The sequence below is a fragment of the Doryrhamphus excisus genome, linkage group LG11 (assembly GCF_037039965.1).
Source record: "Doryrhamphus excisus strain RoL-2023G ecotype Guam linkage group LG11, RoL_Dexc_Guam_v1.1, whole genome shotgun sequence".
In the NCBI taxonomy this organism is placed as follows: domain Eukaryota; kingdom Metazoa; phylum Chordata; class Actinopteri; order Syngnathiformes; family Syngnathidae; genus Doryrhamphus; species Doryrhamphus excisus.
The window spans coordinates 5,462,238-5,482,285 of NC_136367.1; the positions used below are offsets into that span (position 1 = coordinate 5,462,238).

The window sequence follows — 20,048 nt, forward strand, 5'->3', positions numbered from 1 at the left end:
TTGCCAAAGAAATGTTGTTGCCTGGCTCCTGTATAATACCAGAGACAAAAGAAGATAAATAATAATAATTTAAAAATAATTATTAAATAATAATAATTATTATTATTATAATTATTATTATTTCACAATTATTATTATTATTTATAATATAATATAATATTTTACATATTGTAATTTTTTGGCAATTCCACAATTATTATTATTTATAATATAATATAATATAATATAATATAATAACAATAATAACATGGAGACTAAATAGATGACACCAAATATGAACAACATAATGTACAGCTTCCAGTGGTGTTTGTTGTAGTACTTAGTACCTTGGTTGGGACAGGATTCCGGATTGAATACTTCATGCAGCCTTGCCTCTCCCAGGCTCCATCCACCCCCAGCAGGCCCCATTCAAGTTGAGTTTGAAACAAAGCAAAAACACCCAAAATGACATCCAAACTAAAAGTAAAATGAAAGTATGTTTGCACTGTTTACTTTTCTCTACTTATTGCAAACTATCATTCATCTTTCCAGATGAGATTAAAGAGAAAATGTACTTTATCACGGTGCTACGAAGACATGAAGTTGTCCTGCACACCTTCTGTCTTTGTAAAAGAGTCAACTGACAGATAAAATGGCTAAACGTCCTTGCTAACTTGCTGGGGGCCATTACGATTTAATTTACCATAAAGGTCACAATCTAAATTTTCAGGGTGGTAAGCTTGATTGCACAAGTTGGGGCAAAAAAAAAATGGATGGCTTCTTAAAAGGTCATCTGTTTTGATGGTGCTGTTGCTGACATGGTTATTCTAAACGTTACAGGCCAACGTAACCTTAGAAACACACATAGAGGCTTCTGCTCTAATAGCCTGCCGGGGTACCTTGTCCACTGTAAGAAATAAACACCTCCTAAATAGCAGGTGGGGGCACTTAGGTAGCTGTAATTGCTTTTATAGTTGGACAACGTTTCCATGAGGCGTTGCCCGATGCTGCACTGCAACCTGATTCGGTTGATATTTCCACTGCAGGTGTGTTGGCAGCACAGAGATAGAATACGCAAGTAGTGTCACATCACAGCGTAGATAGAATACGCTAAGTAGTGTCACATCACAGCGTAGATAGAATACGCTAAGTAGTGTCACATCACAGCAGCAGGCACTCAAACCAAACACATAAGTTAATGAATGGAACATACAACAAAGTACACGTCAGCATGGTCTTACTATGTCACTAACATGAGCTTGTGACATGTTCGATGCCGAGGTGGAGGCTCCTGGAGAGGCGGGGAGTGTGTCGCTGTGCACTGACCAGGCGGGCAGGGCGGACCTCTTGGCAGCAACTGCAGTTGTTGCAATACTTGCTTTCGCTTTTAAGCAGGGGTCTCAAACTCAATTTACTTGGGGGCCACTGGAGCTCGGGTCTGGGTGAAAAAAACCACACATTTATTAAAAACAGAAAAACTTAAAACGTAAATATAACTAAAAGTCTAATAAAACATTCCACTGTTCTCAAATATCTTACTTTTTATTTTTCTACACAAAATAAGATGAAAAATAAATAAACAAATCAAGAATAAAGAAAATCAATCAATCAGTAATAAATATAATAATAATAAAACGGCAAATAATAAAAACTTAAGAAACCACATATAGTTGGTGGGTAGACAAATTATTTTTTTTCAGATTAAAATGAACAAAGCATTATTAGAACCCTGTAGACATGACAAAACACGACTATAGTCACATTTATACTTTTTTTATTTACAACATATTGCGCAACTGCAGGGTCTTGAGACACATGCTAACTCGCAAACTAGAGAGCTAGCGACCTAAACAGTAGCCTTCAAGTTATTTCCTTTAAACTTAAATAGCCAAAAACTTACCACTTCCACACGGATAGGGAGGATAACTATTAACAGTTATTTAACCTTTAACATGAACATTAATCAAACGTAATAATTTTTTCTGGGTACATGATACTATACAGCATCCATATCAAACTTGCGCGGGCCGCACTAACATTAAACTTTCATATCAAGGCGGGGGCCCGCGGGCCGCGTGTTTGAAACCCCTGCCCTAATCTCGCTCATCATTGCCAACTTCCTGGTCGGTATTCTGACCGCATGTCGGCACGCTCCTCCTGAATGTAAGTCACGATTCTCACTTCCTATTTTGAAATAAACAGAATGAAATAGAATACAATAATACATAGAGAAAAACAAATTTCCCACGTTTTTTTTTCACCCCTGAAGGCAACACACACGTACATCCACACATACAAAAGCTAATAAAGCGGCTCTATTGAGTAGCACTGAGGGTCAGTGGTAATAATGGCTGCCTGCTCTTGACTCCTCTTCGCTCTTTGTCCTTTTTCTCTCCAAACTCAATTCTCTCTCCAATCTGAAGACCCTTCTCCTCCCCTCTAGTCCTCCTCTCACGCTCCTCTCTCCTTTCAATATCACTCGTCCTTTCTTATTTCATCTCAAGTTCCCCTTTCAGCCGAGTCCTTTCAGCCGATTGTGTCATGGCACACTTAGACTTGTTTTAATTATGAAACATAACGAGAGGAAGAAATATTGGGAATGTGTTCTAGTTGACACTTGTACCGCTCTTGTGCGTCCTTGTACTCGCTGCAGCAACACGTATTTGTTTCTTTCACCGTTAAACCAAGCGAAATGTGTTCAAATTACAAGTCCATTTATATGATGAACGTCCTCCTAGGTGTGCCAACGGCTTTCACGGCCAACCCTCGGTCCCAGGGGGCTCCTGCCAGCCTTGTGATTGCCATGGCAACCTGGACCTGACTACACCTGGCAGCTGTGATCCAATCACAGGCCAGTGTCTGCACTGTCGCCAAGGTTATGGCGGCGTGGCGTGCGACAGTTGCGACAAAGGTTACTTTGGCGATGCCGTCACTGCAAAGAACTGCCAGGGTAAGTTTGAACATGTACTTTTTTACTATGTTCTCGCTAAAGTACGCGGTCAGGCAAAATGATCCCACATAGTTGCAGGTTAAATAAAAGGCAAATAAAGTAAAAAGTATTTTTTGAAAAGTACATATATAGTATTTTCCGGATTCTGTCGCTGTTATGTTAGCAATTCAGCAAGTTTCCGTGCTAATGCTAAAGCAACTAATTTATCTTTTACAATACAGTACTGTTGATTTCACACTTCATTACATACTGTATTTTCTGGACTATAAGTCGCTCCGGAGAAAAGTCGCAAAAGGCAAAAAATGCATCATTAGGTAGAAAAAAAAACATACATAAGTCGGACTGGCGTATAAGTTGCATTTTTTGCGAGTACCGTATTTTCTGGACTATAAGTTGCTCCGGAGTATAAGTCACACAAGGCCAAAAATGCATCAATAGGTAGAAAAAAACATACATAAATCGCATTTTTTGCGAGTACTGTGTTTTCTGGACTATAAGTCGCATCGGAGTATAAGTCGCACAAGGCAAAAAATGCATAATTAGGTCGAAAATAATACATAAGTCGCACTGGAGTATAAGTTGCATTTTTTGCGGGTAATTTATTTTCCAAACTACTTGACCAAAACAGACATTACGTCCTCTTGGAAGGCAAGTTCTACCAATAAAAGAATAGAGAACAGGCTGAATAGGTGTAAGATATGCTAACACAATGGTTATTCAGCTACACAAAAAATAAACATGAACAGAAAAGGTGTCCAGTGTTTATGGAACATTAACACTTTTTTCATTTATAAGTTGCTCTGGAGTATAAGTCGCAGGAACAGCCAACCTATGAAAAAAAAGTGCGACTTATAGTCCGGAAAATACAGAATGCCAATAATCTATGATGTACATTGGAAAGGAATGTTGAGTACTATAGTAGATATGGCTACTTTTTATGCAGTTTTTTGGGTATGAGTATTTATACCTTTGTCTTCTACAATACAGTACTGTTGATTTCACATTTCATTACATACCGTATTTCCTGGACTATAAGTCGCTCCGGAGTATAAGTCGCACAAGGCAAAGAATGCATCATTAGGTAGATAAAAAAAACATACATAAGTCACACTGGAGTATAAGTCGCATTTTTTGTGAGTACCGTATTTTCTGGACTATAAGTCGCTCTGGAGTATAAGTCGCACAAGGCCAAAAATGCATAATTGGGTAGAAAAAAAAACATACATAAGTCGCACTGGAGTATAAGTCGCATCTTTTGCAGGTAATTTATTTTACAAATATTTGACCACAACGAAGGCAAGTTCTACCAATAAAAGAATAGAGAACAGGCTGAATAGGTGTAAGATATGCTAACACAATGGTTATTCAGCTACACAAAAAATAAACATAAACAGAAAAGGTGTCCGGTGTTTATGGAACATAAACACTTTTTTTCATTTACAAGTCGCTCTGGAGTATAAGTCACAGGAACAGCCAACCTATGGAAAAAAAAGTGCGACTTATCGTCCGGAAAATACGGTAATGCCATTCCGTTTCATTATATATAATGCAAATCCAGTAGTTCTGAAGTTGGTAACCCATACCAAGATGGTGTTTGGAGCTGGTACGGGATCACGTCGACTAAGATTGAACTGCAAACTGCAGTTACAGATTCGTTTGTTTTGATCAACATTTCCACAATGAGAGAACCATGCTCACCGGTCCAATTCATGGCAGCAACTGAAAAAGAAACTAAAAAAATGGCATTATAAAGAAACAAATCAAAATAGCATTGAAAATAAAAACACTTTTTTTGTGTCTTTACTTTATTTGCCTTTTATTTAACCTACAAATGTGTCAGATCATTTTGCCTGACTCTGTACGTACATATACAGTGAAGAAAATAAGTATTTGAACACCCTGCTATTTTGCTATTTCTCCCACTTAGAAATCATGGAGGGGTCTGAAATTTTCATCGTAGGTGCATGTCCACTGTGAGAGAGATAAACTAAAAAGAAAAATCCAGAAATCACAATGCATGATTTTTTAACAATTTATTTGTGTGATACAGCTGCAAATAAGTATTTGAACACCTGTGTATCATCTAGAATTCTGACCCTGAAAGACCTGTTAGTCTGCCCATTAGAAGTCCACCTGCACTCCATGTATCATCCTGAATCAGATGCACCTGTTTGAGGTCGTTAGCTGCATAAAGACACCTGTCCACCCCATACAATCAGTAAGACTTTAACTTGTAACATGGCGAAGACCAAAGAGCTGTCCAAAGACACCAGAGACAAAATTGTACACCTCCACAAGGCTGGAAAGGGCTACGGAGCAATTACCAAGCAGCTTGGTGAAAAAAGGTCCACTGTTGGAGCTATCATTAGAAAATGGAAGAAGCTAAACATGACGGTCAATCTCAATCGGAGTGGAGCCCCATGCAAGATATCACCTCGTGGGGTCTCAATGATTCTAAGAAAGGTGAGGAATCAGCCCAGAACTACACGACAGGACTTGGTCAATGACCTGAAAAGAGCTGGGACCACCGTTTCCAAGGTTACTGTAGGTAATACACTAAGACGTCATGATGTGAAATCATGCATGGCACGAAAGGTTCCCCTGCTTAAACCAGCACATGTCAAGGCCCGTCTTAAGTTTGCATATGACCATTTGGATGATACAGAGGAGTCATGGGAGAAAGTTTTATGGTCAGATGAGACCAAAATAGAACTTTTTGGTCATAATTCCAATAAGCGTGTTTGGAGGAAGAAGAATGAAGAGTACAATCCGAAGAACACCATCCCTACTGTGAAGCATGGGGGTGGTAGCATCATGCTTTGGGGGTGTTTTTCTGCACATGGGACAGGACGAGTGCACTGCATTAAAGAGAGGATGACTGGGGCCGTGTATTGTGAGATTTTGGGGAACAACCTCCTTCCCTCTGTCAGAGCATTGAAGATGGGTCGTGGCTGGGTCTTCCAACACGACAACGACCCGAAGCACACAGCCAGGAAAACCAAGGAGTGGCTCCGTAAGAAGCATATCAAGGTTCTAGCATGGCCCAGCCAGTCTCCAGACCTGAACCCAATCGAAAATCTTTGGAGGGAGCTCAAACTCCGTGTTTCTCAGCGACAGCCCAGAAACCTGACTGATCTAGAGAAGATCTGTGTGGAGGAGTGGGCCAAGATCCCTCCTGCAGTGTGTGCAAACCTGGTGAAAAACTACAGGAAACGTTTGACCTCTGTAATAGCAAACAAAGGCTACTGTACCAAATATTAACATTCATTTTCTCAGGTGTTCAAATACTTATTTGCAGCTGTATCACACAAATAAATTGTTAAAAAATCATGCATTGTGATTTCTGGATTTTTCTTTTTAGTTTATCTCTCTCACAGTGGACATGCACCTACGATGAAAATTTCAGACCCCTCCATGATTTCTAAGTGGGAGAAATAGCAAAATAGCAGGGTGTTCAAATACTTATTTTCTTCACTGTAACACAAATATAACTATAAAACATAAATATATAAGTTGGTAATCACCTTATATTTCAGAAACCGTTTATTTTTACTACTATTCACTGAACATGAATTGACACAAAGGCATTATTTTCTAAACAGCTAGCAACGCATGCAGGTAGCGTATGAGTGCTGTCTGCACTCGGGAGCTGTGGTCAATTGAGCGAAGAAAATTATGTTTTTTTAAACGATACATAGTGTTGACGTATTTTCACAGAACAGTAAATATAGGCTACTGTCCAAGCTGTACACTGACTCCTCTAAGCATCGCAGTTCCATTTCTATAGTACTGTCCCTTTAAGAAGATACAATGATGTTTTTTGGATTTGTGGGTGGTGTACTCAGCTGTGAAACACTACATGGACATTTTAAACATAATACTGAACAATCAGTGCCAAGCAGGCCCAGTTTCCTGCCTCCCGCTGTTGATGTCGCCTCTACATTTTGATTGGTGCGTGTGAGGGAACTGACACTAATGAGCCCTGCTGTTTTTCAAAACTATTTCCACCTGAAAGCCCCATCATCGCGATGGAGGGAAAAAAAAAAATCACCAGGCCGGGGGTGTTTTTTTTTTTTTTTGCACTTAGCACTTGGAGCGCTGTCAACAAAACAGATGCTGCCAAAGTCTAAAAGACATCTTGTGTCCAGAAGGCCATTAGTTTGAGAACAAGTGGTGATTTTGCTGCTGTTGCTGTTTGTCGCCAAATACGATACACTTTGCTTTGTAACGTGTGTTAATATTGTAGCGTTTTGCACTGATTATGGCAGTGATAAGTATATTTTAGTTGACAGCAACCCTAATTGATGCATCAAGTATTCTCAGTTCTTAGGCAGCGACCCGAAGAACGGAAGCCCAGACTTCCTTCCTTCTATCCTGGGTCCTCCCCAGGGAAGGGTCTGGGAGACACCCTGACCAGATATCCTTATCCAATTTATCCATTGTCAATAACAGCAGAAAAAACATAGCAATATGAATAAATATGTCATTTTCATCCCAGTACTGGACATCCCGAATGGGAATTGTAGCTTCAGTAAGCAACCAATGAGATTTCTAACAAACCAAAATGGGTTTGGGCCCACCTAAGGCGGGCCATGGACCAAATCTATTTAGTCTAGTCCACAACTAACAGGTTTTTGTAGTACTGCCTTAGAATATGATAGAAACCCAATCATAGAGGATCTTAGAGGACAGCATTTTTCCAAAGTTCCTGTCATATAGAAGAGCTTTGTTTTATTTATGACTTGGGTGAAGTTAAAATGAGCGTGGAAGTTGGGCCTCCGGTCCTAAAATTTCCGAGTAAATGTAGTTAAATGTAGAGGGAAAAAAAGCGTTTGAGTTTAAATATTTGATAAGTTCAACTCATAAAACTCAATCAAATGGTCCAGGGTGCACCCCTGCTTCTCACCCAAAGTCAGCTGGGATAGGCTTCAGCTCATCGTGGAGTGGAGCTGACATTCATCATATGAGACTACAAAAAGTGATCCAAGCATAAAACACGCCAGAGGGTCTCTTCTATGAAACGGATATATTTCATCCGAGCGCTGAAACAGGAGTATGTGCTGGTCATGTTGTGGTGTGTGTGTGTTGTGTTGCTCGGTGTAATGTGTGTGTGTATATATATATATATATATATATATTATATATGTATGAATATGGTAATGGTTTAATTTCATTTGAACATGCATCGGATTACAATTGAATGCATCCCATAATCAGTTCACAGTTCCACATGTCCAAAAGGAGTAGGAAGAAGCAAAGCTTATTAAATCCTACCCCTCCATCTGGTACTTTTACAATCAGTAATTTGTTCACTTCCTGCTTTCCTAATATAGTTTGGTTTTTTTTTTGTTTTATTTTTTTCAATTTTAATTTTGTCATGTAAGTACGAGGTGATATTTATATTTAAACCAACATGAACAATCACGTATTAGAAATCCAAAACCATTCAACCATCAAAAGCAAAGCTTATTAAATCCTACCCCTCCATCTGGTACTTTTACAATCAGTAACTGTTACATTTGTACACTTCCTGCTTTCCTAATATAGTTTAAGTTTATTTTTATTTTTATTTTTCACATATCGAAGTAGGAGGTGATATGACCATCCAATGCCATAATGGGTACCATAGTAAGTGTCAATATAGTGATATATATAGCACATCATGACTGGTTCAAGACTCTTCATCCTTGTATTTAGCAAACATCAACTGCTTGTATTGTTTGTTGAATTGGCTCATCGTTGTGCATTGTTTGAGGGTCTTACTCAATCCATCCCATCGTTTGATTCCACATACTGAAATGCAATGGCTTTTTAACGTAGTTCTAGCATAGAAGTGTTTCAAATGTACTTCTTCCCTGAGATCATATTTCAAGTATTGGATGACATTTTTAGGTAATTGGTTATTTTTAGCCTTATGCATTATTTTAGCTGTTTGAAGATTAACTATATCAACAAGTTGAAGTATTTGTGATTTTAGAAATAAGGAATATTAGCCAGCAGCTGTGCAATCAGTAAAGGTGTGATGTCGGAGCGGCCCGCTGGTTGCCAGATGCGTTAAGAGTGAGAACACAAACTCCACCTGTGCAAAGGGAGACCAAGACGTGGGTGCAGATCCAGATGTGCAGGTGCTTGTCTGTGCAAATCGAGGTAGAATGGCCGAGCGAGAGAGAAGGCGAGAGTTCACACCCTGCAAAGAGCGATAGACGGTCTGTCCAATCAGGAGACAGATAAAGCACAAAGGCAGCTCGACGCTCTGACTTTTTACTATTAATGCGTGTTTGATAGTTCATTGTTCTGTAGCTGTTTTCCCTCTACCCGGCTAAATGCTTATTGATTAATCGGCCTGATCTATTGCACCGCTGCATCGCTGATTGGCTGCTCTGGTCTGGAAGATGGAGGGTTGGTATTGATCCCGTGCAAATGACAAAAGACCAGCAGGAATTATTAAAAGACAATAACTCTCGCCTTCTGTCTCTTTGCCTCTCCTTATCGCTCCAAGTCTTAATGAATTTTATTGAGTGGTGCACAGAGTTCGGGTCAAGTCCATTTGCCTTCCAATATGCTGCAAAAATCCAGTACTTTTTGTTTGTTTTGATGTCAAACTTCACATTCAACGCCATTTCTGGTAGACGCACAGTGGAATTAATTACGGCAAAGTACCTCGAAAACGCATTATGAGGATGTGTGTGTGTTGGTTCGATAATAATATCACCATTTGACTATTTTTCACATGAGGAAAGGTCTTCTGAGGATAAGAACGGATATGTAGTAATTCAATAATGTAATAACGGTTCCTTCCGTCCAGTTAAGCAAGGTTCCGTAGATGCTCCACCGATCAATAAAGCCTTATGGGATCTTATTGGATATGCAGAATTGTGAATTGTGTTGTGTAATTTGCTCACAGTGATTGGCCTGAAACCATTACCGTTACCTTATTTTACATCCCAAGCCAAGTGCGCCAAAGAAAAGGAAAGCCGTCACCACGCAAGTGGAAATGAACGTTATTAGAAGCTGAGAGCTCAGAAGCAGTTTCTTTGGAAGTCGTTTGCTTCCACAAGCAATCTCCCACTACTCCCCACTCTTGTTATCAGTGGGGAAGCTCTAAGGACTCACATCACATCGCTTGTGGACTTCAGACTGAAAATTGCAACCATCGGCCGGCCCCCACGGCGTGGCTATGTAGTGATACTCACAGCTAGTGGGACTCTACGAGTGACTTAGGAGGGGGGTGTCTATGTGGAACCATGTGAGGCCTGTCAAATGATATAAATTATTAATCAGATTAATCACAGATTCATTCATTCATTCATTTTCTACCGCTTATCCTCACGAGGGTCGCGGGGGTGCTGGAGCCTATCCCAGCTGTCTTCGGGCGAGACGCGGGGTACACCCTGGACTGGTGGCCAGCCAATCACAGGGCACATATAGACAAACAACCATTCACACTCACATTCATACCTATGGACAATTTGGAGTCGCTAATTAACCTAGCATGTTTTTGGAATGTGGGAGGAAACCGGAGTACCCGGAGAAAACCCACGCATGCACGGGGAGAACATGCAAACTCCACACAGAGATGGCCGAGGCTGTAATTGAACTCGGATCTCCTGAGTGCTAACCACTAGACCGCCGTGCAGCCCTTAATCACAGATTATATATTTAAATTAATTATGAAACAATTTGCAACCACCGGCATATTTCAGACGTAGTTGCAAATTATGATTAATAATAATAATAATAATAATAATAATAATAATAATAATAATAATAATAATAATAATAATAATAATAATAATAATAATAATAATAATTAATTGATTGATTACAAATTTAACTCATTTGACAGCCCTAATAATGACATCATTTTTATGCGGGTATTTGTTATTAGAATACGGCTTTTTTCTCTTCATATTTTGACTTTATTTCGAAAAATTACAGTTTTTCAATTTTTTTTTCTTCTGCAATTATGACTTTATTATCAGAATATTTTGGCATTATTCTCTTAACATAACGTTTTCCGCAACCAAAATTCTCCCCAAATTCTTATTCTTTTTTTCTCATTCATTTTTCTCATAATATTTTAACTTATTTAAAAATAAACACACTTTTTAAAAAATATTGTAACTTTATTCTACTAAAATCACATTATTTTTCTTCATAGTATGACAACTTTATGACTTTTTTTCTTTTAATTATATTTTTTACCATGTGACATGGGCCAACAAAACAACCAGCCATGGGCCACAAATGGCCCGAAGGCTACACTTTGGACACCCTTTCTCTGGAAACTATAATACGCCTCTCAAAGTTATTAAATACTTTAAAGTCCACATGAATAAACTATTCCAGGTATATAGTATGTAGTACTGTACTAACATAACATGCAGTAACACAACATCTTCTTGTTAAAGCATCTTCCTGCTGACAGCGACATCCATTTTGGAAAAATGTTTTATTGACAGCTCGAATGCGAAATTTTTGTATACAATAAATAAATGCATAAAAAAATAATAAGAGCAGAAAAAGCCCACATTTTAGGCTCGCATTGTGGCAACCGACAGAATGGAGTCCAGATGGTCGCCCAAAGGGTGCAGCGAGAGGGGCAAGAGACTGTTTGAGCGAGTGTGTGTGTGTGTGTGTGTGTGTGTGTGTGAAACAGTGTTTATATGTGTGTGTTTTCTTGTCTGGTTGCCGTGCTGTGTTCATGTACATGAGTAGGTGTATGCATGTACTCCGGTACATACATAAATGCCTCATTTCTTTGTGTGTGAGTGTGGACATCTGTTGGAGCCCTTTTTTATTTTCTCCTCACTTTCTCAGCCCACACTCGGGTTGGTCCTTCTGTCTGCTTTGCATGGAACAGGAGACGAGCGAGTCCACGTGTGAGCACCTTATTTCTTAAGATGCGCTGTGTTTTTGTTCCTGCGTGAGAACCTCATGCGCCAGATGGGCGCTGTGATGTCCGGGCTTTTAATTGCGTGTGTTTGGTTTGTATTTGTGGTTCTTCACTTTCACTTAAACACACAAGGTTCCTCCCAGTGGCGTCATTAGGCGCATTTTAGGGGGGCTGTTCTTAAGCCCCCCACATAATTTGATATTTTTTATTGATTTGTAAAAAAAATTATCGATTTTTTTTTACAAAAAAACTGGCAAATTTGAAATCATAATCGTAATTGTAATCATCATAATCATAATACATTTTATTTGTATATCTATCCATCCGTCCTTCCTTCCTTCCTTTCTTCTTTCCTTCCTTCCTTCCTTCCTTCCTTCCTTCCTTCCTTCCTTCCTTCCTTCCTTCCTTCCTTCCTTCCTTCCTTCTTTCCTTCCTTCCTTCTTTCCTTCCTTCCTTCTTTCCTTCCTTCCTTCTTTCCTTCCTTCTTTCCTTCTTTCCTTCCCTCTTTCCTTCCTTCTTTCCTTCTTTCCTCCCTTCTTTCCTTCCTTTCTTCCTCCCTTCTTTCCTTCCTTCCTTCCTTCCTTCCTTCTTTCCTTCCTTCCTTCCTTCCTTCTTTCCTTCCTTCTTTCCTTCCTTCTTTCCTTCTTTCCTTCCTTCTTTCCTTCTTTCCTTCTTTCCTTCTTTCCTTCTTTCCTTCTTTCCTTCCTTCTTTCCTTCCTTCTTTCCTTCCTTCTTTCCTTCCTTCCTTCCTTCCTTTCTTCCTTCCTTCCTTCCTTTCTTCCTTCCTTCTTTCCTTCTTTCCTTCCTTCTTTCCTTTCTTCCTTCCTTCCTTTCTTCCTTCCTTCTTTCCTTCTTTCCTTCCTTCTTTCCTTCTTTCCTTCCTTCTTTCCTTCCTTCTTTCCTTCCTTCTTTCCTTCCTTCTTTCCTTCCTTCTTTCCTTCCTTCTTTCCTTCCTTCTTTCCTTCCTTTCTTCCTTTCTTCCTTCTTTCCTTCCTTCTTTCCCTCCTTTCTTCCTTCTTTCCTTCCTTCCTTCCTCTACCACCTATCCTCATGAGGGTGACGGAGGGTGCTGGAGCCTATCCCAGCCGTCTTGGGGCGAGAGGCGGGGTACACCCTGGACTGGTGGCCAGCCAATCACAGGGCACATATAGACAAACAACCATTCACACTCACATTCATACCTATGGACAATTTGGAGTCGCTAATTAACCTAGCATGTTTTTGGAATGTGGGAGGAAACCGGAGTACCCGGACGGGGAGAACATGCAAAGAGATGGCCGAGGGTGGAATTGAACTCGGGGTCTCCTAGCTGTGAGGCCTGTGTGCTAACCACTTGACCACCACTATGATTCATTTATTAATAATTTCTGATTAAAACAATTGAGTATCTCTACTAAATCTGTCCAAAAGTGGGAAAGTTATATCCTGGTTTTTGTTCCTTATTTTATATATTTTTTTGATTTCCTAATGTCTACTACATTCATTCATATTCTGTACATCTCCAGGGGGCTAAGCCCCCCCGTCCTCAAAACCTAGTGACCTGGTTCCTCCACCAAGGCACAAAAATCCTAATCTGTTTTGCCCTTCGACGAATCAGCAGTCACTGAAATAACAGCACAGATTGACAGACATCAAGCAGATTCTGACATGCTAAATTTAGATTAGATTAGATTAGATTAGATTCAACTTTATTGTTATTGCTTATGTCAATGGTACAGGGCAACAAAATGCAGTTAGCATCCAACCAGAAGTGCAATTTTATAAGTACTTTAGTAGTAAGTAAATGTCGAAAAAAAAAAAAAATGGACAGATCTATGTAAAAAAACCAAAAACTATAACAGGCTATAATACAGTTGACGGTGAGATAAATTTTTGGGGTGACCATTGGTAACCAGCATTAAAAAGACATTCATGGCTGCATTACAAAAAAAAACAGTAATTACAATCCAACACTGAGGGTAAATGGAATGAGTTATTTTGAATGGAATCTGTTCCATCAATAATGAACAGTATTTGGCCTTAAAATGGGATTTAATACACAATTTGCTATCAGTCATTAAACGCAGCACAATTATTTCTCCTGGCTTCAGAATAGTTCAGTTTGGCACATAATTCCTTTTTTATTCGTCATACAGAATACTTGACAAAAAGGAATTATAACCTTGATGCATAAAGGAAAGCCTAGAGAATGTCGTTGACGGGGGAGAACTGTGCCGAGAAGGATAATAAAAGTGGACGTCAACAACTAATCCTGAAGACCACCTTAAGTGCTTTAAAGTAGTGTGAAGTGAACACTTTAAATCCACATAATTGATGCAAAATATTCCTCTTCTCCTCCGGCGCAGCCTGTCAGTGCCACGTTAATGGCTCCGTCTCGGAAGTCTGCAATAAGGAGACCGGCCAGTGCCTGTGCAAAGAAAACGTGGTTGGACGGCAGTGTGACGACTGCATGGTAAGTGTTTTGACACTCGTTATTAATACCGCTGAGTTTCCTGTGCCACTGTTTTAGGATTATTTCTTCTACCTTTATGACGTACCATCGTTTATTTTAATTAGTATTTGTGTACCGCTTGTCATTCCCAGTCTTTTCCAGGATGTTTTTTTCATGAATTTGTAGTAAATCCATGTCCTTGTACATATACTATGTATTGGTACGATGTCTTCAGGGTCCAACTCACTAATCGGTGTGTTTGTTTCTGTATAGAATCTATTTTATTTTTGATATAAAATGCTAATTTTTTATAGATGCAATGTACAGTACTCTGAGGTCAGTAGCCACGTTTACATGAGGAGTTTTTCTCTTTCCGAATGGAATCTTTCCGAATGACCTTTCCAAAAGCAATGGTATACATGGAAAGGAATATTCCAATCTCTTGTTTACATGCGCCGCTATAATCAACCAGAATAGTCAATGGGGCATACGCAGTAAAACGTAAACATCAACATCACGTGATACCGACTTCCTAGAGTTTTTCTTTCACTTGTCGGAATAACTCCGTATTGACAGTTTTTTTTTCCAGTTTTGAAATTTAGTTTGGATCAAAAACAAACTTTCCGTAGCAGTCCAGTGCCGATTGCTCGCCTCCATTTTTTTAACTCGAAGAACGTCTGGATCTGCGTGTTACGTCATATCTGAGCATGCGCTGAAAGAACGCACCCGGGATCAATTTAAACAGGAAAAGATCAAATTCAATCTTGATAATATTTTATAATTAAACTCAGGACATGTTTTATATAGATATATATTTTCTTTTTTAATAAAACTGGACTTGTGAATGGCGTATAGAAGGGTTTAGATCAGGGGTCTCAAACTCAATTTACCTGGGGGCCACTGGAGCTAGGGTCTGGGCAAGGCTGGGTTGCATCAGGTTTTCCCAAAAAAAAAAAAAAAAAACGCATTTATTAAAAACAGAAAAATATACAAACTTTTTCAGTGCTTTGGTTTTGATTTTCTACAATAAAAGCTCTGATAAAACATTCCACTGTTCTCAAATATTTTAATTTTATTTTTTCTGCACAAAATAAGATGAAAAATAAATAAACAAATCAAGAATAAAGAAAATCAATCAGTAATAAATAAATATAATAATGATAATAAAACGGCAAATAATAAAAACTTAAGAAACCACATATAGTTGGTGGGTAGACAAATAATTTTTTTCAGATTAAAATGAACAAAGCATTATTAGAGCCCTGTAGACATGACAAAACACGACTATAGTCACATTTATACTCTTTTTATTTACAACATATTGCGCAACTGCAGGGTCTTGAGACACATGCTAACTCGCAAACTAGAGAGCTAGCGACCTAAACGGTAGCCTTCAAGTTATTTCCTTTAAATTTAAATAGCCAAAAACTTACCACTTCCACACGGATAGGGAGGATAACTATTAACAGTTATTTAACCTTTAACATGAACATTAATCAAACGTAATAATTTTTTCTGGGTACATGATACTATACAGCATCCATATCAAACTTGCGCGGGCCGCACTAACATTAAACTTTCATATCAAGGCGGGGGCCTCAAACTAGTGTCCAGCTGGCCACATTTGGCCCGCGGACCGCGTGTTTGAGACCCCTGGTTTAGATTCTGTTCCACAGATGGCGCTAATGCACACGAAAGCTGCTTGCCAAACGCCAATAAACAACAGAAAAAGAAAAACATCACGAAGAAGAACGCAGTCTGACAACTTTCCGTTTGAGATTTTGGCACTTTTCTTTCGGAATGAGGTTACATTCTTTCCGTTTGAGCAAATAACCCGAATGCAATTGTAATATTTGGGTCCATGTAGACGTGGCTAGTGAATCCATCCCAACTGGATTGTTCAGGTTGTCCGCCTCTCATCCAAGCAGGGTTCATCAGGCTGAAACACTAGAAGGGACACACCAATAAGACTAGATAGGACAGCTCTGTTTGTTGTTTATGAACTTTAATAAACAAGGTTTGATACGGGTCCATGATCATCACGATATTAAAGTTTGTATTAAAATTTGAGACCCAAACTCTAAACTGTAATCTGTGTTGTGATTGGTCCAGCCTAATTGGTGGTGGGATGCGGCTCGTCAGGACTGCACCGCCTGTCGCTGTAGCCATTTTGGTTCCATCTCTCAACGTTGTGACGCTGAGGGCCGCTGTATGTGTCGGCCGGGCTTCGCCGGCCGGCGATGCGACCAGCGTCAGCGAGGTTACGAGAGACGGGAGACGCGACGCCCAGTGGAACGCGTCCCCGTGGAGACAGTGCAGCAGAGATGGGGCGGGCCTTCTCGCATGGGGGGTTGCCCCAGGGGGGCTTACAGGCCGATTACAGGGGTAAAAAAAAAAAAAAAAATGCACGGGAATGATGGCGTGGAGCATGGGCGTGTGGTGTGACGGGGACGACTCCGTGCATGAAAACCTGCTGTGAAGTCCGGACTAAAAATTTGGGTTTTTTCCATTAATTTTACTTTACTTATGTTTGATTTAATTGATTGATTGTTTTGATTAATTGATTTAATTGATGCAGTTGACTGGTTTCAGTTCATAGCCTGATAACCCCAAACTGCCTGCTGTTTGAACATGCTGACACATGAGCGTTACCCTTTAAATAGTTTGGATGCCCCCCCCCTCACTCGCCGACCCCTCTCACCTTGTCTGTTCCTTCGTGTCTCCAGCCTCAGACACACGGCATCGCCACATTTGGCCGCTGCGTGCCGTGTCACTGTAACTCCTTTGGCTCCAAATCGTTTGACTGCGACGAAAACGGTCAGTGTCGGTGTCAGCCGGGTGTCACCGGACCGAAATGTGACCGCTGCTCGAGGGGATTCTTCAACTTCCAGGAGGGGGGCTGCACACGTAAGCAGATACACACACAATGGGATGGGGACAAAACATGCAATTTGAATATGAAAATTCAAGTTTTGATGTTGAATTTGAAAAATACAAGAGTGGATTCAAATGAAAAAGAACATATTTTCCGGACTATAAGTCGCACTTTTTTTTCAAAGTTCACTTTAAATGTCAAATTGTTAGAAAACCAAACCATTAATTCATTCATTTATTTTCTCCCACTTATCCTCACGAGGGTGGCCAGCCAATCACAGGGCACATATAGACAAACAACCATTCACACTCACATTCATACCTATGGACAATTTGGAGTCACCAATTAACCTAGCATGTTTTTGGAATGTGGGAGGAAACCGGAGTACCCGGACAAAAAACATGCAAACTCCACACAGAGATGGCCGAGGGTGGAATTGAACTCAGGTGAATGGAATATTTTCATAGAAAAATACACCACCTTTTAAAAACAGTTTTAATACTATTGGAGCCCTCGAGATAAAATAACACCCCTATAGTCACCGTTATACTTGTATTACCCAACATAGTAGACATAATAAGAAGAGGAAATACCTTTTTTTTATTCCGAGCTTGTTGCTGTGGCTAATGTAACTTTACTGACACCTAGTGACCAATTTGAAATATTACATGTCTTTCATTGTGTTTCTTTCTTTATGCTTGAAAATGCATAATTTATAGACAGAAACAAATTATACCAATATCTTATTTTTATGCCAAAATCTGCATATACCGTATTTTACGGACTTTAAATTGCACTTTTTTGTCATAGGTTGGCTGTTCCTGCGACTTATACTCCAGAGCGACTTATAAATGAAAAAAAAAGTTTATGTTCCATAAACACTGGACACCTTTTCTGTTCATGTTTATTTTTCAGTTAAGCAGTACAAAGTACAAAATACACAATATAAAAAAATAAACAGCTATAAACAGTTTGACCCAGAGTTATATCCAAATACAGTTTGCAGATAATATGAAATGAGATGAAATATATGACCAGTCTATATATTATGATATCTTGCCAGTGAGTTAATATGAGGCATTATAGAAATACTTCTACTACTTATACTCCAGAGTGACTTATAGTCCAGAAAATGATATTTAAACAATCCAATGTAGTATCAATATTTTGTCCCACTCCCACTTCAACAGTGAAAGGGTTAAACATGGGTTGTGCTTCACTACCCAGACTGTGTTCAGACTATTTCTAGCGTCTGTCATTATTTTTGCTGTTTATATGTGAGATGTTCACATGTGTGAATCATCCACCCTAAATAGTCGGCACTGCAGGCAGCAGGTGTCTCAAACTTTGTTTATGCTGCCTAAAATGAGGATTAAGAGTGACGGCTATATGAATAGCTCCCCCTTCATATCTCCTTATGCAATATGTCAGGGATGCCAACCACCGTTGACGGCCAAGAACAGGCAGGAACAAACGCAGCTTGCTTAGTCACACCGTCAAAACCAATCACAAGCTTGGGATTTATTTTCTTTGGCTGGTCTTTAATATTTTTTTTTTTTGGGGGGGGGGGGGGATTAATAGGCCGTTAGTGTTTATTTAATGTTACAGCTATTTTACTGGAGACAGAATTTAAATATCTTCTAGCCTGGGAGATTGGCAGAAAATATTAAAAACTGAAACAGATATCATGGATATTATCATGTATTATTTAATGTACATCAGTACATACAAAATGACATACTAACCCCCTTTTTTTTGTCATCACCGCCCTCAAACACCGCCAATTTATGCCATTTTTGGATGCTTCTCAGGCTCCTGTTGAGTGTGTGTCAGGTTTCCACTGGGTTTTTGACCAGTAAAGTGCATTAGAAGCAAGTTGAAAAAAATCAGTAAAAAACACTTACTATAAGCATCATGTCCGAAAACATACCTTACTATACATCATGTCTGAAAAAATACTTTACTATACATTATATTCGAAAAAATACCTTACTATACATCATGTCCAAAAAAATACCTTACTATACATCATGTCCAAAAAATGGTCTTATTATACGTCATACGTCCGAAAAAAGGTCTATCCATCATGACCGGAAAAATACTTTAGGATACATCATGTCCGAAAAAATACCTTACTATACATCATGTCCGAAAAAATACCTTACTATACATCATGTCCAAAAAATGGTCTTATTATACGTCATACGTCCGAAAAAAGGTCTATCCATCATGACCGGAAAAATACTTTAGGATACATCATGTCCGAAAAAATACATTACGATACATCATGTCCGAAATAATACCTTACTATCATCATGTCCGAAAAAATACTTTACTGTACATCATGTCCAAAAAAAGGTCTTATTATACGTCATACGTCCGAAAAAAGGTCTATCCATCATGACCGGAAAAATACTTTAGGATACATCATGTCCGAAATAATACCTTACTATCATCATGTCCGAAAAAATACTTTACTGTACATCATGTCCAAAAAAAGGTCTTATTATCCATCATGTCCGAAAAAAGACTTTACGATACATCATGTCCGAAAAAATACTTTATTATACAACATGTCCGAAAAAAACGTCTTACTATAAATCCCGTCCGAAAAAACACCTTACTATCATCATGTCCGAAAAAATACCTTACTATACATCATGTCCAAAAAAAGGTCTTATATACGTCATGTCCGAAAAAAGGTCTATCCATCATGTCCGAAAAAATACTTTACGATACATCATGTCCGAAAAAAAACTTTACGATACATCATATCCAAAAAAATACTTTACGATACATCATATCCGAAAAAATACTTTACGATACATCATGTCCGAAAAAATACTTTACGATACATCATGTCCGAAAAAAACATCTTACTATAAATCACGTCCAAAAAAATACCTTACTATCATCA

General features: G+C 39.0%; 1 protein-coding gene across 1 annotated transcript in view; it reads left to right on the forward strand.

The window, feature by feature from the left end:
- The window catches only part of lama2 (laminin, alpha 2), a 173,404-nt gene that overhangs the window by 88,303 nt on the left and 65,053 nt on the right, over positions 1-20,048 (forward strand). Inside the window, exons 21-24 of the mRNA XM_078794556.1 lie at positions 2,718-2,929; positions 14,171-14,277; positions 16,369-16,641; positions 16,983-17,163. Of these exons, the coding sequence (XP_078650682.1) occupies positions 2,718-2,929; positions 14,171-14,277; positions 16,369-16,641; positions 16,983-17,163 (773 nt within the window). The remainder of the gene's footprint in view (positions 1-2,717; positions 2,930-14,170; positions 14,278-16,368; positions 16,642-16,982; positions 17,164-20,048) is intronic.